Below are 24,630 nucleotides of genomic sequence, written 5' to 3' on the forward strand. Positions count from 1 at the left end.
AGGCTTTGGAACAATTCCAAGGAGGTATATAACCTTATCTATGGGCCTTGGATTTGGGTGACACCTAGGGGAAAGCTAGTGCAACCAAGCAAATATAAGTCTTAAGGCTCTAAGGCCAGTCCTTCTAATATAGACCAAGTTATAAGGGAGACTGATAGTAACCAGGTTGACTCAATGGAGTGTTGTATCTAAAATAGAGTCGAGCTCTCGTAAAACTGTGGTAACCCCTTTTGTAATCCATTTTGTGAGACATGTAAGGATTACGTGTCATATTTAAGGTACCTAGTAGTTGTTCTAATACTAGTACAATACATCCTCTTGGTAAGGATATATTGAAAATGACCCTAGGATTAGGTTATCTCGATCGAATATTGTTGGGTTTACGAATATGCCTACTCAACTTGTGAAGGCTTATTTGGGGAGAAAATCCGATACCCCCTTGGAGATTTTCAATTCATTTATAATGCTAATATTTAAGGAGATAAAGATGAAGAAATCTAATACACCTTCCATTCTCTTAGACTTCTTTTTCTCTGTAGAACCAACGGTTGAGGACGAACAGATGATCAACAAATCGATTAAGTCGGTAAGAGGAGCGCTATCCTTTGAGTAGCTAATGGAGAAGCTTTTAACATTATTTAAGAAAGTGATTTTTGACAATGCTAGAGGAGGGGTATGATACTAAATACGTAATCTACCTAGTGCCCCACTTGTTTCTTTGAGAAGGAATTTTCAATAGGGAGCACCTTACCTTCTCTTCAACCCCATCAAGCACAAGAAAAAGAGAATAAATGCTATGAAGATTGAGTGTTCTAAGAGGTCCAAGGTCGATGGATAGGAGGGGAGCTAGTAGAGAGTAATTCCCTATAAATCGCATCATTTGAAACTATAAGAGAGTTGTTAAAAGAGAGTATAAAGACGTCTTATCTATTTTCATTAGAATATGTAATATAGATTTAGTGATCTTACTTGAGACACTTGCAAGAAGAGAAGAACCCAATATTATGGAAGCCTTATCAATGAAGGAACCAAATTATGGTTATTAAGTCCCCTTAAGGCATTAAAGTTTTCAAAATCGAAGCCATTCTAGGAGCCTTTATGAATCACTACATTTCTCCTTAGAACAATCCTATGTCAACCAATCTCTTTTAGTATTTTGCTAACTTGCGTCTCTCAATTATTATCATGGCTACTTATGAGTAGTTGTGTCAGATATTCTCCTTAAAAGATGCTACTATAGCTTTTAAGTAAATGGGTAGGGGTAAGAGCCCGATCCAAATGGCTTTAATGTAGACTTTTATGTTTACTAGATTAAGTTGGTATTTTAGTTCTTAAAGCCATTAACTTGTTTCATACCTCAGCCCCCGTTTTCCCTAATTGAGAGCAAACCTATCTTATGTTTATACCTAAGAATCCAAATGTCTATAAGGTTAAAGACTTCATACCAATCCCTCTTTATAAGATTCTTTATAAGATTCTTACCAAGGTCCTTACTAATAGATTAAAAGGTTTCCTTAACTCATTAATCAATCACAAGTAATTTACCTTCATTCATGAAAGGAATATTAATGACATCATAATTATTAATGAGCTCGTTCATATTATGATTTATTCTTATGGAAAAGCCCTTTGTCTTTTTAAAGTTGGACATTAAAAAAGCTTAATGTCTTGATTATTAAGTAAATCCTAAGGAAGATGATTTTTTTCAATAGATTTATTGAGTGGATGGTGGCTTGTCTTTTCTCTTTTCACTTTGGATGCTTGATTAATGGTAGAAGGTCGCACTTGTTCAGGAGTAAGAGGAGTATCAGGCAAAGGGATTCGATCTCCCCCTACTTGTTTATCCTTATTCAGTAGATCATATTTTGTCTGATTTCGTAAGCTATCTCAATGAAATAAATCATCCCATTTAATTTGAAAGGTGTTAAGATATATTACTTTCTTTTTACTAATGATCTCATTTTGTACTTTAGAGCTAATGCTTCCTCTTACAAATCTGTCTTAAGAGTGTTGAAAGTTTTTGAGGTATTGACAAATCTATGAGTTAATGTTGTCAAAGTTAAATATTTACTTTTTGAATATTAACCCCCTAGAGTCACACATGAGGTTATTTAGCAATGCTCTTGAGATTAAGGGAGTGGCCTTTCAAGTACCTACCTGGTCACATACATTGAATTTAGCAAACTTATAGAACGTTTTCAAATGCTTATTGCTAATAAGGCTTTAGAAAGAATTCAGGGTTGGTATAAAAATTTCTTGTCCCAGATTGATCGATTGATGCGAATTAAAATTATCCTAAATGCTCTTCCTACTTATATGTTACTGAACAGTCATATCTTAAAAAAATTCTTAAACTAAATTAACTAGGGACTTTCTTATAGAAAGAAAAGTTATCTTTCAAAAGGCTTCATCTCCTCGGATATAATACGTCAAAATAAAGAGCAAGTTGGCTTAGGAGTTAGGAATATCTCTTTGATTAAGAGATACATTTGTACAAGAAGGCTTCTTCTTAACGAAGAGAATGACTTATAAGTGAAAGTATGCATCTCCTCACCCATGAATTTACCTTAGGAGTGATAGGTCTTATTGGGCCATTAGAAATATCCATAATCTCCTAAAAATAATCGGAAATTATTTAGGATCTCAGTAAGTGATATCGCTAAAGTTTTGATTTGGTTGGACCTATCGATTAGTAACACCCCCTTAAGCTTTTGGCCTACCTTTGTGAATATAGAGCAAATCACAGACCATACTTATATGGACGAACTTATCTCTAGTAGGAATTGAAATGAGAATAGAAATTCACTGCTCTTTGGCCTAGCTTTGAGGGATTATGTTGAGGGTATTTACTTATTTGCTATCACTAGTGATGACATATCTAGGCTGAGAACCCCGAATGAGTGCTAATGATCAAAGATGTTTTCAATGCTTTGTCCTTCTAGCAGTGCAATGGAGAGGAAGAGTGGCTTGGTTGGAAGGCTCTTTGGCACTTGAGGGTGACTCCTAGGGTGAAAATATTTCTCTGGAAGTTAAGTTGGAATAAACTGCTCACTTATAGCTAGTTATCACACTTGTTTCATTTTAAACTCAACTCGTGTGTCATCTATACTTGTTTGACGATTCTCCTAAACATATATCTATTTGGACTGCTGGCTTGTGTTAACACTCTAGCTAGGAGAGTCCTAATTGAGAGGGACATTCATGTAAACCTACCTAAGCCGACCCCTATTAAAGAGGTGAAGAGGCCGGCTAGAGTTAGGAGGTTATTTCTTAGAGATGAATTAGGAGTTGTAAAGAAATATGAGTCTTGAGTAGAAGTCCTATTAGGAGTTGGTTAGAAGTAGGAGTCTTGAGTAGAAATCCTATTAGGAGTTAGGGTTTAGAAACCTTATAAATAGCCATGTATTCCTCCTCTTTTGATAAGCAATAGATGAATCTTTTTGTAGCCTTTGAGCAGCAACTTGGAGGGAGGATCCCCTATAGAGTTCCAAGGAGGCCGATCCCCTAAAGAGATCAACCTCAAGTTTAGAATCTGCAAGGGTTCTAACACCTGGTATCAGAGCAGCATTCTTGGCATCTCGCTACCCTTCCATAGCCATCCATCAACCCTCCACAATCGCCCAAAGCAATTCCCACAATTGCTTAAGAGATCGTTGCCAAATTCCGTCGTCATCTCCACCACCACGGATCATCCTTTGATCTCCCCATGAATTGCAACAGGTTTTGGTTTTCTACCTTACTGCTGCTGCAATTTAGTTATCCTTATTTGAAAATCCCAAAAAAATTATTCCTATATTGCTGCATAAACTTTTCGTCATAAAGTTTTCATCTCTACGACGAAAGATACATTGCAGAATTCCAACCATATAGCACCGTCTGTTTGATCTTGCTACTGTGTTTTTTCTATCCAAATCTCTACGAAATTTTTATGACATCTTTGATATTTCCTAATAGCATATTTCCATTAGTTTTGTCAAAAAAATTTCAATATAAACCATTGATATTTTACGTCTAATCTGCTATACTTGAAAATCTGCATTGTAAAATTTCAGTCGCATAGCACTGTTTGTTTGATCTTGATACTACGTCGTTTCTATCCAAATCTCTACAAAATTTTTATGATAGCTTTGAGACTTCCTAACAGTGGAATACCCTTTAGTTTCATAAAAAAATTCTCAATATAAACCACTGATCTTTTACGTCCAATCTGCTATACTTAAAAATCTATGTTGCAGAAAATTTCAGCCGCATATTGTTGCCTTAACCCATCTATTTGCAATCTTTTTTGAATGAAATTTCTTATACACTTCATAGATCATCTTGGCTTCCATCTGTGATTGATCTATTAAGAAATTCATCTCTAAAAATAATTTTATGTTGCTGCAAATTTTCAACGTAACCCGTTGAAATTTCTCGACAAGAATTCTGCAATCGCAACTTGCACCAATTTCCTGCTGTTATACTGTCAAAATTTTCTTGATTAAATTAGATATCCTTGCTGTCGTATAAACTGTGATTTTGTTATCAATTCTCTCCTCAATTCTCTCAAGTTTTTGGTGGAAATTACGTCGAGAAACCGTTGTTTCTTCGATGATAATTCTACTCTTACAAGACAGCACATACTTGCTGCAACTTCCACTTATTTCTATCAAACCTTTGCTACCATCTACCACAGATCCAAAACTTTCATCTATAGCCCTAAAACTTCACCAAACCACACCCTCAAACTACACCCAAAATAGCCACAAAACAAGCCTAAACCGTAGCCTACATCCACCGATCTACCAACCCTTTCGACCATCACCTCTCTCAACCAATACATGCCTTTAACCCGACAACAAAAGAGAGATCTTAACATCACAGATTTAGCGGCATATACTATGGCATCTGAGGAGATAATCAATGCTAAATTCGAAGCCTTCGAGGCACGAATGGAGGATAAGATTCGAACGCTCTTTACCGAACTCAGATTAGGCCGACCACTAAGCCCGAAGAAATCACATCAAGGAGAGAGCTTTGCTCAATCGCACTAAGCCCAAAGATATAACTTCCAAGAGAGGAGAAGCTCTATGACTAACCCCAACTATCCTTGCATGAGAGTGGATTTCCCTAGATGGGAAGAAGGAGACCCGATTGGTTAGATCTCGCGCGCGGAGTGATATTTTCGGTACCATAAAACCGCAGATGCATCTATGGTAAAAATTATAGCTATACATCTTGAAGGGGATGCCATACAGTAGTTTGACTAGTTTGAACACACTTATGGAGTCCTTTCATGGTAACAATTCAAAGAAGGACTGTTGATCTGCTTCAGACCAACGGATTACGAGAATATTGACGAACAACTAGCAAAGATCCGACAAACCTTTACCATTCAGGAGTACCAAACCAGGTTTGAAAGGTTATCTAATCAAACTCATGATTGGTCTCAAAAATAGCTACTGAGGACCTTTATTAAGGGCTTGAAGCCAGAGATCCGAGGAGAAGTTAAAGCGCGACAACCGTACACGCTTATGGCAGTCATCTCTTTCGCACGATATCAAGATAAGCGATTGAATCATGAAGCTTGGAGGACTAGAGTTGCTCCTCAACCAGAAATACTGAAGCCCTCAGCCCCCCCTACTATCGATCGAGTCCTTACACCAAAGAGGTTAACAAAAGAAGAGCTTTGGGAACGATATGCGAAGGGGTTATGTTGGCATTGTGACGAGCCATGGAGCCGTGAGCATCGCTGTAGTAAAGGGAGACTTCTTATGATTGAACCAATAGAAGAAGAGGTCATTGAATATCCAGAAGAGAGCCTTGAACATGAAGAAGAAGATGCAGAAGAAGATCCACAATCGATCGAAGTTACGGTACATACACTAGCCGGCTACTCAAACCCGCAAACGATGAAAGTTGGAGGCCTTCTCAAACAACAACCGATCACTGTTCTCATCGACACGGGCAGAAAAAATAATTTTCTAAATAGTAATGTTACTATCCAGATGGCCTTACCTATCGAGAATTGCAATAGGTTTGACGTTAAGGTCGTCGATGGATGGATTTTGAAGTATAATCGTAGACGCCTGCAAGTGAAACTGTTGCTGATCATGAGGCCTTACCAAGAGATAATTACATATTTCTTCCTTCTCCCTCTTGATGATCATGAGGCCATGCTCATAATTAAATGGTTGACGACATTATGTGATATTTCTTGGAATTTTATGCAACTAATTATGAAATTTTACAGTAAGGAGAAATAGGTGATACTGAACGGGAAACGTGGGGACGACGTAATGATAATTTGCACACAATAAATGGAGAAGGTTTTGCATAAAGCATACAGCAGATTTTTGGTACAACTTGAGTAGCAAACTAAGGGAGAGCCAATAGAATTTGAAGATCCAAACCTACTTCCTTTGCTTGCTGAATTTTCAGATATATTTAACGAACCGTATAACCTACCTCTTACCTGTCGGCATGATCATTATATAACGATTCTTTCAGGCAAACCTCCAGTAAATACTTAGCCATATCAATATCTATATCTTTAGAAGGATGAAATAGAAAGGATTGTAAAAGAGATGCTCGAAACAAGAGTTATTCGGCCAAGTTGCAACCTCTACTCTTCACCGGTGCTACTTATACGCAAGAAGGACGGAACATGGCGAATATGCATTGATTACCGAGCTCTCAATGGCATAACCATCAAGGACAAATATCTTATTCCAATAGCAGATGAATTGCTAGATGAAAGGGAGCACAAATCTTCACAAAGCTGGACCTTTGATCCGAGTATCATCAAATATGAGTGTGCGAAGAAGACATACCGAAAACCACCTTTTGGACACACAACAACCACTATGAATTTTTGCTTTCTTCAACAGAATATGGAATATCTTGGGCATATCATATCAGAGGAAGGTGTGATAGTAGACCCCTTCAAAATTGAAGCAATGCAAAACTGGCCTATCCCAAGGAACATAAAATTGCTACATGGCTTTCTGGGTTTAACATACTACTATCGTAAGTTCGTGAAAAACTATGGAAAAATCAATGCACCACTTACTTTCTTACTGGAAAAAGATGTTTTCTAATGGTTAGACAGAGCATCTACTGTCTTCGACAAACTTAAGGCAGCCATGTCGACGACGCCGATGCTAACACTACCAGATTTCAACCGACCCTTCATTATTGAGGCCGACGCATCTGGAGTCAGAATTGGAGTCATTCTCATGCAAGATGGTCGACCACTCGCATACACTAGCAAGGCATTATCTCCCTCCCATCAAAATAAGTCAACATATGATAAGGAGATGCTCGCCATTGTGCACGTAGCAACGAGGTGGAGACCCTACTTGATTGATCAACGATTTCAAATTAAAACCGATCATAAAAGCCTCAAGTACTTTTTGGAGCGAAAGATATCATCCCTTGAGTGGCAAAAATGGGTAACAAAACTTCTTGGATTTGATTATGAAATAACTTATAAAAAGGGGAAAGAGAATGTTCTTGTAGATGCGCTTTTGCAGCTACCCGAGCAAGCTGAAGTTTCGGCCATTTCACTTCCGACCGGTGACTTCCTTGAGGATATTAAGATGGAATGGTAGGAAGATTCAGAGACTAGTAAGATTATAAAAAAATTGGAGGAAGCACCAAGCTCCGTGGCTCATTACAATTGGGACTCAAAAGAATTACACTATAAGGGATGCATTGTGCTTATGATAAATTCTACTTGCATCTTCACGAGTAGATTTTGGACAAAGTTATTCCATATGCAGGGTACTAAATTGAAAAAGAGTATGACATATCACCCATAAATCAACGGTCAGACAAAAATTGTAAATAGGTGCTTGGAGACAACCCAAAGTCACCCACCAAATATGACTATCCAAGGAGAACTCCAGACCCAGCCAAGTGCCATTATTGATCGACGGATCGTGACTCGACGACAACGACCCACTACTAAAGTGCTAATACAGTGGGTGAACCTACCAATAGAAGATGCCACTTGGGAGAACTATGATGACTTGAAGATCAAATTTCCAAAATTCATGAATCGTCAACCTCGAGGACAAGGCTGATTTGAAAAGGACGGGTCTGTTAGGACTCTAGCTAGGAGAGTCCTAATTGAGAGGGACATTCATGTAGAACCTACCTAAGCCGACCCCTATTAAAGAAGTGAAGAGGCCGGCTAGGGTTTGGAGGTTGTTTCTTAGAGATGAATTAGGAGTTGTAAAGGAATAGGAGTCTTGAGTAGAAGTCCTATTAGGAGTTGGCTAGAAGTATGAGTCTTGAGTAGGAGTCCTATTAGGAGTTAGGGTTTAAAAACCCTATAAAGAGATCAACCCTAAGTTTAGAATCTGCAAGGGTTCTAACAGCTTGCTTGTGAGTTTTGGAACCTTGTTCAGCAGCAACTCTCTATCTCCTTTCGATTTATGGATTCTTGGTTGAGTGGCGAAACATAGCGATCGTCTGAGTGAAAATTTGTCTTTCTTCTGTTTGGTCCCATTCTAGAGAGTGCTTCTCTCGTTGGGATTTGCCGGAGGGGAATTGGTAGACAACTGTTGGGGAGAAGGCACCCCGACAGATATATAGCGACTTATTCTTGAAACTGATGAATCTTTTATAATGCAGGATTGGATTATGTTATCAAATCTAAAGACGATGCAATACTGGGCTGTGGGGGCGGGCCATGCACAGCGCACTCGACAATTATGGCGGATGGTGATGATCGAAGAGCTGTAAGGTATACTTTGAATGGTCGAGTAAGGAAGTTCCCTTTTGATTGAGAAAAAAAGAAGAAGAAGAAGAAGAAGAAAAGAGTAAGCTCAGTATCTATGGCATAGAATCATAGAAATCAACCTGCATGGCCCATTGGGTGAACCTTAAAGCCAGTCATTTAGTCCATCAATCATCTCCAAATAATACTGGAGCTATTATTGTTGTTATTACAAGTCCATGTGAAGAGAAGTAAAAAGGATTCAATGTGCATAGCGCACAACCACGTGCCCCATCACTTGGGAGTAGATGAGGCTTAATGTAATGAGAGTGCTTTCTTCTATATTGATGATGGTGTCCACATGCAAACAATACTGTTCTTGATTGGATGGAGCAGCAGAGAATGGAAGATGATGATGATGATGAGGAGGAGGAGGAGGAGGAGGAGGAATCTCAGAGCTTTTCTCAGAGCATCAGATTCTGAAAGGAAACTCCACATGGTTGTAGGTGGGAGTTCAGTGACACAGCTCATCTTCTCCACTTTCTTCCTCGTCCATCCTTCCTGCTAAAGACTCGTGATTTCCTTATATTCTATAAGTCATCTCATGTTCTACATATGCAAATAATGGTAATGACAGATAATTTAAGACCATATCAGCAGCTCAAATATGCAACTTTATATTTCCTGCGCAAACTACTTGACTATATATGCTATCATATCATCTGATAATTGCTGCACTTGTTTATACCAAATAGTAAAAGTGTGAATGAAGGTTAGCCTGCATGAATCACCATGAGAAGAGCATGTTAGAGTGGGAATGCTGTGACTATGAAGGGGAAGCTCATTTCCATATGCCAAACAGCAACTATGCGAAGACATTCTTCAGCCTTTAGTGCAAGAGAGAGAGAGAGAGAGAGAGAGAGAGAGAGAGAGAGAGAGAGGTGCTGTTGTGGAATAGGATTGCTGTGGCTATGAACCAACAAGTGTAAGTCCAAATGCTGCCACTGAAGGCATATTGGAAGCAGTAGATGATATATGTTGCTTCCATGAAGAATGTCTTGGTCTGGAGCGAATGGACACTGCAACTCTATTGATGACTCCAAATGCATGCAATGACATTTGTTGGTCCATCTGCTAATTTGGAGAAGAGAACTTTGATGGAACATTTATGCTGCATCTCATAATTGATGCATGGACGTGGTCCTCCATGTCCAATGATAACTCCAAAGATCGACATAACAAGCACATTGACTCTCTCTCTCTCTCTCTCCACCAAACACCTCCTTTAGGTTTACTCTCTTTGTTTGTTCTGTGCTACATAATCTTTTATGTGTATATATATATATATATATATATATATATATATATATATATATATATATATATATATATATATATATATATATATATATATATATATATATATATATATATATATATATATAATTTAAAATTATTTATTTCTTCATCTAAGTTTTCTCATCTCAGACATGAGTGTGTCGGTGGATCATCTTCTTCTATTACTAACGATTTAAATTCTTCTGTATCTTTATAACTCTATAAGGTAGTTACCAAACAAGGTGTTATGATCAATATAATGATACCGATAGGCTAAGAGAGAGAGAGAGAGAGAGATATGATCTAACCAAGTAGGGTGCTATGATTCTTAGAGACTTAATTTTATATTATTTTTATTTGATCTACAAGACCCGAATATTATGAATTCCAAAAAGCAAAAATCTTCTCCTGTAAATGGTATATAAGTGCATTGTATAGCTTTGAATAATAGTACTTAGAGTCAGAGGTAACTTTTGTAGAATTGTCAAATCATAATAATAAGATGGCTTTCTCCTAATGATGATTGAATTAAATGACTCATTAGCAAATGAATATAAAGAAGGGAGTTTGAGTTTTTTCTTAGGAATACTAAGGCTACTTATTTACTTATAAGGTACATTTTTTAAGAGAACGAAGGATGTAACTATAATAAATGTGTCTTAATGGAAGAAATCACTAAATTAATAATTGCGATAAGATTTTTGAGAGAAAAATTAAATCTCCATAGAAGTTGATTTGAACTTAATACAAAATTTATTGAATATTCTATTATGCATGTATTTACAAAATTTATTGACTAATTTTGCTACATGAAATAAGGTTATAGGTTTTTGGAATTAGCAGATGGCCTATGCTCTCATACTCTTCTTTTAACAGCAGATTATTGGTTATAATAAAATTTTAAGCAAATAATTTTTTTTTCTTTTTTAAAAAATCTATATAATAGTTCACTCGCGTCTAATTATAACTCATATTCATTCAGTTAAATCACAAATTCACATAATTTATTTAATCCATGAAACTCACTTGAATAACTTAGTCTTACTCTAACCCTACTCACTTAGCTCATCTTATCTTATTGTTTTCTATTTTTATCACACCGACACCGATGCAATCTTAAATCCTAAATAATTTTATTATGAACCGAATTTGTTGCATCATCCGACCCTCTTACTTATTAACAATATATAACTATTCTTTTAATTTATTATTTTATTATCTTAATATTTTAGCACATAATAATACGACTTATCTTAATAAGTTGGTGGAGCAAAACGCATCATCACGCTATAATTGCTAACCACCACCTAATTCACGCAAGCCAAGAAAGAAAAAAAGAGTTAATTATGTGGAATTCATCTTATTTAAGTGCAAACACCACCACATATACAGCAGTAGGTGAAGGCTGCTCGATCTCGTGAAATCATGCCACGTAACGTTGGGATTGCAACTATTTGATCACCAGTCTCTTTAGTAACTATCACGTCAATCATAAACTAAGACGTAGACATGAATAGTGCAAATCAAACAGTCATTAATAGCATTATGAATGTATGATGGGACATAGAAAGATGGCCACAAGCACTGACTGAAGAGTGTGTGTGGTGACCTCATAACTCCACGCTATGAATCTTCTTCGTCTTTGGTTGCATGTGGCATTGTTTGGGTGGCCAACAAAGAAACAAAACGAGTACAGCAGTCACTGTTGGATTTCGTCGGCAGACGCAAGTTTTGATGTGATAATAAGTAGACAGACACTCACAGCTTTAATCGGCAGAACAGGAAAATAATAGTAATTATATTCAATATTAATTTCATTAACATTAAAATCCGTTTAATTACATAGCATTCAATTCCAAATCCGAAGTTGACTCGTACGTATTAGAATATTCAACATCGGAGCCCTCCCAATCACATCAGAAAACGATGGGTAGGCGTCCTCATAAATTTCGCTTTATTGAATTTTTAGTTTGACAAATATACACTCGCATTATTAGTCGGCAGTATCATAAATAATAATAATAATAGTAATAATGTTAATTTTATTTAAATTTAAATCCATTTAATTAACTCCGGTATATATTTATATCCTATTTTTATTCATCGAATATCAAATATCCGAATCTCGTATCATCGAATAACGATGGATAGGTTTTTCATAAATTTTAATTTATTATTATTTTTTTTTTGCTCGCTAAGCTTAATCTATACCGAATATAATTAAAGAATAAATATAAATATTTTTTAAAATAATCTATTATTTATTATACTTTTAATGTTGTGAAATGAAGATTGAAACAATCGGATAATATATATTGAGTTTGATCTATAATTTAAAACTTTTAGATTGCATGGGATCAATTTGAATCAGATTTAGATTCTCAGCAACCATGTTCTTTTAATGAATTTGGGGAGATAAGATTCAACAACTATCCACTTAAAGATGATTACAACTCGATGACTACCTACTCAGGCTATGATGACAAAAAAGAATAAGACATATAAGATGATGATTAAGGGAGTGACAACCTCTGTGACTCCATGAAGATTGCAGACCATGTAGTAGATGAAAAGTGGTGTTATCCTCTCTGCTTGGCTGCATCCCAAACCACCTCTTTTTCCTGATGTCAACCCACAAGCCAAAGCTCTTTTATGATGATCATTAAGTGTATTCATTTCTTCATTTTCTTCCTTCATTCTTTATGCTTGTTCAAGAATATAAAAAGAGAGAGAGAGAGAGAGAGAGAGAGAGAGAGAGAGGAAGAGAGAGAAGAAGAAACAAAGCGAATGTTATTGATTAATGGTGAACATGCGAGGCAAGGATTTTTGCAGTGATCTAAAGCTAGCATTGGAAGGAGGAATCCAAGGATTGCAGGGTCTACTGATCAAGAACATGCACTTTAACAGGTGGGGCTCATAGTCAAAAAAGGCTAATGGCTACTAAGGATATGTTCACATCTTTGGCAGATACAATCTTTGTTTTAGCATGGCAATCATCTTCGTTATTCCTCAAGAATGATGAACGATCGAAGGATAAAAAGTAGGTTGCTCTGAAACAAAAGCTAGCAAGCAATACTTTGGCGACACACAAGTCTCCAAGAAATAAAAGGAGGTATTCAGTGTTTCACTATTTGTATGTCCGTCAGTCTACCAGACGAGCATTTCCAGAGATGCTTCTTCGACTTTGGAAGCAGTACTAATTGTGGTGTTATGAAGTGACATTGAAAAGGCAAAAAAAGGCAGTATGTTGAAGAAGTCCCCACTACAGAGATAAATTAGCCTACGCATAGATAGTCCTAAAAACATAATATAAAGTCTTCTCTATTTTTCCTTCTTTCCATAAATATTATTTTTATAAATTCTGTATCATCTTATTTATTTATTTTTTATAATATTTTTTAAGATAATATTATTTCTGACATTCGACCTTTGCCCCTCATTATCATTTGTCGTGAGGTTTTATCTTTACCTCTCAATATTATTTGTCATAAGGTTTCATCGTTCTTTCGTTGGATTGCATTCGCTTTACTTACGCATAGATATAATTGTCGAGCATCTCCTGACAACATGACGATAGCAGAGGTAAGAGTGAGCCAAAACCAACTACCCCACAGGTAGCATATTTGTTCGTGTCAGTTATACATATATGATAGTAGTCATAATAACTTATGTTAGAATCTATGAGAATAACAATGAGGGTGCGTATATGTGGATAAAGACAACAATATGAGTAATGGTGTGCAAGTGAAACAGGGACAAGACACGCAACTACCCACCATAATGGGTGATGCCAAGGTCGCTAGTAAGCGACAACAAATTCTAACCGATGATAGAGAAAGAGAGGGAGGTGAGGATGATTGAGCTTACAATAAGATACAGGCAACGACTAATGAGATAGAGACTAAGGATAATATCATTTTTTCGATGAGAATAAATAAAAAAAATGACGCTAACTTAAAATTTATAAAAACAAGATATTTTTCTAGAAAATTTACCTTGAAATAAAAATGTCACATCATTATATTTCACAAATGAATCACTAATCTGAATGGGTTATTTATTATTATAAAGTTTGCAAATAACATATTTCACCTTACAAAAAATTAAATATAAAATATATACAACTTCAAATATTAAGATAATCCATGTAACCCATTCCATTTAACCATCATTATTACTAGTTAGTTAGTCTAAATTTAATAAAATAAAAATTAATATGTTTAATATTCTCTCGATATTCTTAATATGATGAGTCTTAAAAATAATAATTATTCGGAAGATTAATTCAGATGTACAGTAGTTTTTAGGTTATGAAACAATACATGCTAAAGGAATATATATATTTGAGGAATCCATATATGTAATTTGACTAATATTTATTAATTAAAAGTTAAACACTCTCTCTATGAATATTAGGGTTTGTAGCGGGACAAATTTTTGGGACTTCTAACTCTTTTAGAAAACATAAATTAAAAATGCAAATGATAAAGACATATTTCTACTCCCAACTGAAGAGAAATGTAGAGAAATATGGAATCGACAAAGAAATAATAAAATATGAGAGCATGGAAGAAGTCATAAACACAATCTCACATGTCATAATAGTTTTAGACCCGCCTCCTCTCCTCACGTTCAACTCTGGCTACTAAGATCCATGTGCTATAAAAATCGTGCCTACATAGATTGAGATCAATCGACATGATTTGGCATCACAAATAAATAAATAAATAATATATATATGTATATATGTATGTATGTATGTATACATGTATGTATGTATGTATACATGTATGTATGTATGTATACATGTATGTATGTATAAAAGAGGAAGGAAGCATATGCCTTCTCCTTGTCCTATGGGGGGAGTATGAACTCAATAATTGACATGGATCACCTAAGGAGATGTACTTCATTCAATCTTTGAGCTTTTCTTGAGTTAGTTATTTTAATTTTTTGTTTTTGTTTTCGATGTTTATAAAAATAAGATGCACTTATTTTTAATTCCAATTGATTGTTTCAAGAATAATTTTAGTGGGTGGTGTAGTTTCAACTTTTAAGAGTCTAATTTTTTTAATTTAATTTTAAAAGTAAAACAATGAAAAAACACAAAAAGAAAAATAATAAAAAGTAAAATTGAGTAAGTCTGATTTTTTTTCTTTTTTCTGAAACAAAAATAACCTGAGAACCTAAAGAAATTGAAAAACATAATAGTAATTTGTCAATGAAAAAACCTAAACTTATTTTTATGGTACATATTTGGATCCAAATTACCCAAAAGTAAGGCAAAAGGCAGCCATTGGCAAAGACTCAATTTAGTTTAAGAGGCGCCAAATGGTTCTTCAAAGCACATATTGACCATTGCCATTAATGTTCCATTCTTCTAATTGCCCACTTGAAGGTGGAAATGGTTGACCAATTTAATGACTTGGAAGACGAGGAAGTCTTCCGTTTCTTATCCCATTCAACCTTCCATGTTGCTCTTACAACATGAAGAGTACAACTTGTTCAAAGCCTTCATCTAGAATTGCTCATCCAAATGAGGAAGATAGAAAGAGAAAAAGTCAAAAAAGTAGAATAAATCATGTACTGTTTAAAGATAGTAATTTAATATAAATATCAACATTATAATATCCATATTATTGTTTTTTTATTTTCAATATTTTACCTTTTCTTTTCATGGTTGTAAAAGTCATTCCCCAAAGTATATTTACTTTGATTCATCTACCAATTCTATTGATTCTTCTATGATTTACACATGATAGAGGATTTTCTAACATATATATATATATATATATATATATATATATATATATATATATATATATATATATATATATATATATATAAACACTTAAAATTAGTCTTTTCCGACAGGTATTTTGGTTACCTACAGAGAGACAAGTATGTATTCAATGTTCGGTCCAACATATACTCCGATGTGTGTTTGGGAACAAAATACCTGTCTCAGGTCTTTGCCATTTTGTGCCGCCGCTGCACACCGCCCCGAGCCATGGCAGAGAGGGCCACGGGCAGTGCAGGAAAGCGAAGAGGCCCCATCAGAGACCGCAGGTAAAAGGAGCGTTGAAGCTTTGCCCTCTCTCACTCTGTCCCGCTGCATGATGAGAACAGGGAAACAAGAAGACAGAGATTTGCGGAGAGGAAGGAGAGAGGGATCAGCAGCGGCAGAGAAGAGGAGGTTGCAGAAGACTTAAGGCATGAAGATGGCTAAAGAAGGAGAAGCTACTCAGAAGAAGAGGAGGAGGAGGGGGAGCAGCAAAAAAGATGAGGCCTTTGTGGAGGAGGAGCCGAAAGAGAAGACCGGGGAGGGAGGAGAAGGGAAGACGGTGGTGGTGGGCATCAGGATGGACTCGCAGAGCCGAGAACTCCTTACGTGGGCGCTCGTCAAGGCCACCGCCCCCGGTGACCGCGTCCTCGCCCTCCACGTCCTCTCCTCGTCCTCCTCCGCCGGCGGGCCCCCACCGGCCGTAGATCCCGGTGGCCTGCCCGCCGCCGTGTTCTCTCTCGCCAAGGAACTCGATGCCATGCTCGCCGTCTACGAGGGCTTCTGCAACCTAAAGCAGGTCTCCGCCCCTCGACCTCAAAATCCGATCTTTATGCTCAAAATCGCCCCTTTTCGACCCCAGTGGTTTCTGTTCCTCATCGATTTCTTGGGCAGATCGACCTAAAGCTGAAAATTTGCAAGGGCTCGTCCATCCGCAAGCTTCTTGTCAGCGAGACGAAATCTTTCGCTGCGTCACAACTCATTCTTGGGGTGACCAAGAACAACCGCACCATGGGGTGAGTCGGTGCTTCCTATGAGTTCTCTGTCATCGTCTCCTTTGTGCCGAAATATTTATCGACCTCTTTCAGGTCGTATTCGATCTCTGTAGCCAAGTACTGCGCCAAGAAGCTACCAAGCTATTGCTCGGTGGTCGCGTTGAGCGACGGCAAGATCGTTTTCCAGAGAGCATCAGCAGGTTGGTTCGTCGCCAGTGACCTTTTTGTTCTGCTTTATGTTCTCTGTTTTCACTTGTAATCTTTGGAGCTCGATACTGTTGACAGAGAACAACAAATCTCAGGAGAAGTCGAGCAAGGAGTCAACTAAGATTGACGGGAACAACGAGATGTACTGCTTGTTGCCGATTGCAGGCCCGAAGGGGTTGCATGACACAGCCTGCAGGCCTTCGCTTGTGCCAGAAGATGAGTCGACTGGCTGTAGCAATTCCCCTGTCGGGAACGACCCAAACACCATCGATGGCGCACCGAGGGATAACTGCTCAATCTGTGTTCCTGAATCTGATCCTGCTTCCCTGAATGCGGCGAAGGATGAGGACTCTTTGGCCTCGGCTCCAGCAGGGAAAACTGAAGCTCCACTGAGCAGCTCTGCGCCAATTGTGGGCAAGGATCTACCAGAAGCTCGACATGGTTGGCCTTCTCTTAGAAGACTGGCCTTGACCAACAGGAAGAGTGTCTCCTCTGAGAAGCATAAGATCTCTGTGGTCCAGTGGGTGAAGTGGCTTCCGAACCGACACCAATCTATGCATCCAGATCACAAGTCCAAGAAATCAGATGGAAAACATATGACACTCGGCCAAGATGGAGAGAGCTGTGCCATTGTTCCGGTTGGAGCCAGTCTGCCACCACCCCCGTTTCTTGTCAATGATGCAGAAGAAAGGCTTCCAGAGGAGTTGGTGCCTCTTCAACAAAAGTATTCATCCGTTTGTAGATTATTCAGCTACGACGAACTGATCCAAGCAACATCCAGCTTCTTACCTGGTCATTTACCAAAACTTGTCATGCATATAGCTTATAGTTTATGAACATCTCTGATGCTGGTTGAATCTGTGATGCAGAGAATCTAATTGGGAATGGTGGCAGTAGCAGTGTTTATAAGGGCTACCTTTCGGATGGCAAGGAATTGGCTGTGAAAATCTTGAAGCCTTCTGAAGTTGCAGTAAAAGAGTTTGTTTCGGAGATTGAGATTATTACCACCTTGCATCACAAAAACATTATCCCATTGCTTGGATTTTGCATGGAGAACAATAGTCTGATGTTGGTCTATGAGTATGTATCACAGGGTAACTTAGAAGAAATCCTCCATGGTATGCATTTTACACCCATGAATTGCTTCTTATTTTTGCTTTTTATTTGCTTAGATTTCTCTAAAATGATGTATCTGTCCAATTATTGATATGTTAGATAAAGAAGAGAACAAGCATGCTCTCAGTTGGCCTGAGAGATACAAGGTAGCAATAGGCGTCTCAGAGGCACTGGATTATTTACATGGGGGTGGTAGTATTGAGCCTGTGATCCATCGAGATGTGAAATCCTCAAACATCCTTCTCTCCGAGAATTTTGAGCCACAGGTGTTGTGTCTTTCACAATAAATTGTGTTGTAACCCTCCTTTTATGCACGCATATCACATTGTTATTTCTTTTTCTTTATTCAGTTGTCGGACTTCGGATTGGCAAAATGGGCATCAGCAACAACATCGCAACCCGTTTGCAGTGATGTTGCAGGGACTTTTGGGTCTGTGTTGTTTGTGTACCAATACTACATTGATTTATCTTTGGATCAATGTTCTAATCTATGCACTTTTGATGACAGTTACTTAGCTCCTGAGTACATCTTGTATGGGAAAGTTAATGAAAAGATTGACATCTACGCTTTTGGTGTGGTGCTTCTCGAGCTTCTTTCAGGAAGGAAGCCCATCAGCTCTGGTTGTCCCAAGGGCCAGGAGAGCCTTGTCATGTGGGTGAGTCGGCCATCGGTTTTATTTCCTGTATCTAGATTCAGACTCAATGCAATAGGAAATACTCAGTATCTACCTAAAGATCTGAACAACTAGTTAGGGTTTTGTTGAGCATGTCTGTCGTTAGCAGATCTTTGCGGAGGAACTTCCAACACTTTGTCCTTATTCTTGTACCCCATGTAACTGCAGGCGAAGCCAATCTTACAAGACGAAGACGTTAAGCAGCTTATAGATCCAGCCTTAAAGAATGACTTCAATAGTGATCAAGTGGAAAGGATGATCTTAGCTGCTTCCCTGTGTGTAAGGAGGCTTCATCGTGCACGACCTTCAATGAGCATTGTATGATCTCATATCCCGCCTGCTTATGATTCATTATATATGCATCTTCATGCTAAGTCCTAGTGTAACCATGGAATGTCTAAGGTATCACAAATTTTAAGGGGTAGCTTGGACTTGGCAACATACTTCAGCTAGTTAATATCGAAGCTACTTAAACAGTTATTATTGGCAAATACTGTGAATTCACTTATTGAAATCGAGCAATCAAAACTTTTTCTTATGACAGGTACTGAAACTACTCCAAGGAGATGATGATACTGTTAAGTGGGCAAGGTCAGAAGTTACCACTCGGGCTGATGTGTTGGATGATGAAATGCCGAACCTGGAATCCGACATCCGATCGCATCTTAATCTTGCATTGCTCGATGTGGAGGATGACTCGATCTCAGTCAGCAGCACGGATCACACGGTTGATTCCCTGACGGTGAGCACTTCCGTGGAGAACTACCTGCAATGGAGATGGAGCCGCTCGTCAAGCTTCGATTGATCGTTGTGTTTTGTATAGGGTTTATACTTATGTGTTCTTCTGAATCGTGTTTGATTATACAGCAACATCGAGCAGTTGCCGGAGAGGCTTTACCTCGTTCACATGCCAAGTTCTCGAACAAAGATCGAGGAACTAATAAGAGAGAGAGAGAGAGAGAGAGAGAGAGAGAGAGAGAGATGATTGTTTTATGTTCGAACACCAGTGTTCGGATTCCTGGTTGGATTTTAAATCCTTGAAGCTCTGATGCTGCTTTCTGTTGCATTTTCTTTCTTCTTAGCACTCTCTTCCATGACCACTGGCTCTGATAACGCTGCCTTAACTGCAAAGAAAGCTCAGTCCAGCAGCATTGGCAGTTGAATCTCTCAAACACAAGCCGGTAAGGCCACGAGATCTGAAGGGTAGAAGCCATCGACTCGTGGTAACGCAGAGGAAGCAGAGTGCAATCATTGTGCTCCAAGAGAAAGAAGCAGGTATGAGATGGGGGGTCCGAGCAAGCGTTGTTACGTCAACATCACCATCATTTGCCATGATTCCCATCCTTGGCCCTGCATCTCAAAGAACTCGAATCATGACTGATAGAATTGCTCGATCACACGAGGACGTGGATCCAAGGGTTGTCTTTTCTCATGTTGCTGGTACAGCCGAAGAAGGATCTGCATACATTAGATTTTCCTAGAAAAAAAAAATCTAATGTATGCAGGATCTTCAATTTCTTGTATTTTAAATAATCCGATATTCTTGGTTGTTGTGAGGATTGTCCAAAAGCGAAATATAATGAATCTCAACATTGAGAAATCAATTATAGATTTTTACGTACGGAAAAATTACTAAGGGCGGGTTCGTGGATGTAAATGATAAAACAAAAAAAACAAAAATCATGATTAGATCTGAAATTGGGATAAGGAAAGTTGCCATACGATAAGGAAAAAGAAAAAGAAATGCGAACCATAATTGTTTGAGAATCAAATAGATCTCCGATGACGATATATCTGGTGAGTTCATGAAAGTGGATCCAATCTGTAAACCTGACATTCGAATACTTGTGTTAGAGAGTAACCATCAACAAGACTCGATCGATCGTCTGAAGCAAACATCAAATTGAATCATCACGGATGTCATATATGCAGGACTAATAGAACGATGGGTAAGGCCCAGTATCGAGGATGATTACCTGTATCAAGCAGGTAGCGGACGAGAGGTTCGATGCTCAGCAACTGTCAGCCTCTCAAACTGCTCAGCGATGATGGAAGATACAAAACCTGTACTCGTTAATGATAAGCAAGAGCACACTCGATTCCACAAATTAGACTCACAGATATGGTGATGAGACATCAACATCCTTGTAAATTCTTTGGACTAAATATGAAATTTCAGATGCCTCTAATAATTGCAACAGACAGAACAGATAAATCATTTTCCATCGAAATTGTCAACCATACAAGATTTTTCTTCCACAATCACATGTGAATAGGTACATTTATTTGTCCATGGATTCCCCTCGATCATTTCATGGTTTAACTTGTCAATCATCGAAATGAAGATTTGGACGACTCCTCATAGACAAGTTTTGCACAAAATGGGGTTAGTCTATTATTATAGCTCGTCTCAGCAGTGTTTACTTCAAATGTTGTTCCATATTCGCATTTACACCACAAATCAAAATTCGCAACAGGAAACATTCCCAAGTTATACTTCTCTCACCAATAAGAAGCCTATGATATCTTCAATATGTTCACAGTGTATTCCACTTCATCTGACAAGAACAAGAAAAGATCAAAATGAGATTGGCAAAATATGAAAATGGAAATTAGACCACACAATCAAAGTTCTGCAGTGTAGTTACAAGAAAATTTTAGAACAGCATAAAAATGAAAAGAGAGAATGTGATCATTGAGCTCCTGTGATGGCTTAACTTCACAAACCATTGGAGAAATATCCAGAACGTAAAACCATGATATGATGAAAAGCGCCACCACAATAATGTAGTGACGAGTACCCGGTCTGCAGGCAGTGATATGCCTACAAGGAAAGCAATGAGCCTTTGTTAGCAAATTTGGAATCATAGCATAAAAGAACTATATTCCTACTAAACAACACAGGAAGAAAGTTGCACCATGTTTGGACAAAATCTAGAGAGGGTTTAGTAGATATAGAAATCACTTTGAGATGTCAATAATTCAAGTACAATATTCAATTCAGCAGAAGCTCATAATGGGCGACAGTGTGGTCTCTAAGATCATTTAGTAATCTTAACTTGTTTCCAATTTGACATATCTGAATATAGAGAAGAATAAAAGGCTCCTTGTTTGCATCAATGTCACCTATAGAAGCCAATCATGGTGATCTTCACGATACACAACGTACTTATCTCTTCATGTCAACTTATTTTTGCATTAACTAAGATCTTGCTGTTGCAATAAAGAATATGAAGCCGACTGGAGAAAGTTAAGACTCAAGGGATCCAGACAAAGGAGAATGAATAAGAGTGCATATTTCAAGTACCCATGCATTAGTCTTACATGCTGGAATTATGATTTGCTAGTGGACGACAACAATATTAAACAAGGTAGTGTAGATTTTCATAAATATGACTAGGTAATTGCTAGATTATAAAGAAAAGTACCAAACTAGGAACAAACACAATACTCCTAAATCAATGCTATGCAAAAGGTAAAGCTAGATTGTTGCCGTTCAAAACCTAATATAATACAGAACCAAGGAAGCTTAGGAGAAATAACTACCCAATATATGAAGAAAAGAGCTCCAGGGAAAGATACTGACGATGAAAGTTGAACAGAAAGATAATTAAATTGAAAGAGGCATCAAATGCCAGTCTGGACTGAGAGGACAATTTAGCCAAATTATAACAAGCTGATACCTATGTCGTATGAATACTGAAATCCCATGATAGAGCAAACACATCAATATAAGTACTCATGAGGTGAAGGTTGAGAAAGGGAGCCAGTGCCCAAGACATGAACTTTCTATGAAAAATATGTATCATAGTCTTGTTCACATTCTTCATTTATTTTACAACTATCACTACTGCAGTACAGTGCTGCTAGCAAAAGAGCTATTTCTTGAGTTCTCATCATAGGGAACAAATAATGTAATAGTAGATGTAAATTGGCGAAATTCGGGAAAAGAAGTGAAAGTGGAGAAGAGATGACTAAAAGGTGGCATTCTTTGATGCCACTCCTGACAGACGACTAAAAGGTGTACAAATCTATCTACTCATAAAAATTCAGCACAAATGAATGAGTGTAGATTGTTAAATTATCATTTTCTGTATATTATTCTCCGACCACAAAACTGAACAAGATAATGAATGTTTACTGAAGTTCTGTTAACATTTTGGTTTCCCGAATGATTTATCAACCCATATAACTACATACAGATGGTTAGCTTATCAGGGAATGTGGTTAATCTTCATTTATGCGTTTAATCTTCTGCAACAAACAAAAATCACTGATCAAATACTATAAATACGGGCCTCTCTAGGTCAGCAATGAGCTCCAACACTCTAAACCAACATCGATCCCTTCGGTCTTTTCTCCCCTACAGTCGAGTACTAACTTGAGCTTTGTAGGAGTCTCATCGGATATTCCCCTTACACCGACCTTGTAGGAAACACCTAGATCAAGATCAGACAATCGAACACTCGTTGAACTCAAAAGAATTCACCACAAGCTAAATGACTCGGTAGGCTCAAGTCGAGCATCCTGGTTGGGCATCCCGGTCAGATATCCTAGCAGGGAAATCCTTTTTGGATTTCCAGGTCGGATCTCATCCTGAAGTGGACCATCATCAAATTTCAAATGTGATAAGATTAAAAGAAACAGGGGCCAGTTCGGGTCAATCCATCACGTTGAATTAACAACTAAAATCGAGACTAAAATTACAGAGCCAAAACTTGCAAGAATTGTACGAGGCCCTATTCATGATTAGAGCAGAAAATGATATGAGACTAAAGAATCAAGGAAATTAAAACGAACTTTTAGCCATAACTCCCATGAATGCAGAAAAGGCAAAAACCCAAGAATGTTTAATCCCTAAAGCAACAATAACAAAGCAAAATCTTTGAAGTACTAAAGAACTAGTAGAAACCTTTCATCCCCGGATGCGGTTTGCCCTTCTTGAAGTACAATTCTCGGAAGTACACCACGGCCACCGACTTCCATTTCCTCACGGAAACCCTCCGTTTATTCGACAGCTTCACCTCGTAAAACAAGAGAATCAAAACCCTTATCGGAACGACACAATGCGCTCGAGAACGGGGAGGAAACGAGAACACGGGCTTGGGGTTCGGCGGTGTGTGCTCGATACGGCTCACCTTGCGGATAATGATCTCGTTGGTGTCTCCTCCAGATTCGCCTTCTTCTCCGGCGACGCTCCCCCTTCGTCGTCGCTATCGTTGTCATCTGGTCTCCTATCCCTTTTCATCGGCTCACCGTTCGCGTCGATGTCACAGAGCGAAGAGCAAGAAAGGGGTTTGAACTCTTTTCTTGGCGGGGAATGTGTTTCCTTCCGGTTGGGCCCCTGTTCTTCTAGTCGCATAGATTAGTGGCGGTAGTCTCCTGTGGGTCCCGATTTCTCCGATCGGTGAGAAGGCTATTATTTCCCTGTTTGAAGCCTTGGCTGAGAGAGCCTGATATGGAAGACCTTTTCCGGTTGTGCTTTTGATACCCGTTCACTCTATCCAAAGTGCGCTACCTTTCTCATGAATGGAACTGAGATGGCTCCCACCGGGACCCACTCGAATCGCGAATTATGATCAGGTTGGTTAAGCGAGTGCGGTACAACGTATCGCCTGGGAATTCCTTCCATAGGTGTGCGAACCCCTTTCGTGTCCCCTTTAGGTCGAATTGTTCGACAAGATGGGTTTTACCCGCGGCTTTTATTGGGCCGTTATATGGGCATCACTTGCAAGGCCGTAATGCTTTCCACGTGTCTTTGTGTGCATCCCATGCATCATTCTCGCATGCGACCGCAGGTTTCGGACCAGTCAA

General features: G+C 38.2%; 1 protein-coding gene and 1 long non-coding RNA gene across 2 annotated transcripts; one reads left to right on the forward strand and one right to left on the reverse strand.

The window, feature by feature from the left end:
• Nucleotides 1-15,976: 15,976 nt before the first annotated feature.
• On the forward strand, nucleotides 15,977-19,882 carry LOC135615059 (protein kinase STUNTED-like). The gene is made up of 10 exons (XM_065113065.1): nucleotides 15,977-16,623; nucleotides 16,719-16,840; nucleotides 16,913-17,019; nucleotides 17,105-17,818; nucleotides 17,896-18,144; nucleotides 18,242-18,408; nucleotides 18,493-18,572; nucleotides 18,651-18,798; nucleotides 18,985-19,134; nucleotides 19,361-19,882. The coding sequence occupies exons 1-10, from the start codon at nucleotides 16,258-16,260 to the stop codon at nucleotides 19,619-19,621; spliced, it is 2,364 nt and encodes a 787-aa protein (XP_064969137.1). The 5' UTR covers nucleotides 15,977-16,257; the 3' UTR covers nucleotides 19,622-19,882.
• A 1,134-nt stretch (nucleotides 19,883-21,016) lies between these two features.
• On the reverse strand, nucleotides 21,017-24,450 carry LOC135615062 (uncharacterized). The gene is made up of 3 exons (XR_010487834.1): nucleotides 23,955-24,450; nucleotides 23,729-23,834; nucleotides 21,017-21,640 (listed from the first exon to the last, which is right to left on the reverse strand). It is a non-coding gene; the product is annotated as an uncharacterized LOC135615062 (long non-coding RNA).
• Between the last annotated feature and the right edge of the window lie 180 nt (nucleotides 24,451-24,630).

Source organism: Musa acuminata, chromosome BXJ2-6, assembly GCF_036884655.1.
Source record: "Musa acuminata AAA Group cultivar baxijiao chromosome BXJ2-6, Cavendish_Baxijiao_AAA, whole genome shotgun sequence".
Taxonomy (NCBI): domain Eukaryota; kingdom Viridiplantae; phylum Streptophyta; class Magnoliopsida; order Zingiberales; family Musaceae; genus Musa; species Musa acuminata.

Bases quoted from the DNA above. Each gene is read 5' to 3' on its own strand.
- LOC135615059 (XM_065113065.1), top strand. From the start codon at position 16,258: ATGAAGATGGCTAAAGAAGGAGAAGCTACTCAGAAGAAGAGGAGGAGG. The intron at 18,145-18,241 runs GTATGCATTTTA...TTGATATGTTAG, and splicing joins CTTAGAAGAAATCCTCCATG to ATAAAGAAGAGAACAAGCAT. The intron at 19,135-19,360 runs GTATGATCTCAT...TTCTTATGACAG, and splicing joins CACGACCTTCAATGAGCATT to GTACTGAAACTACTCCAAGG.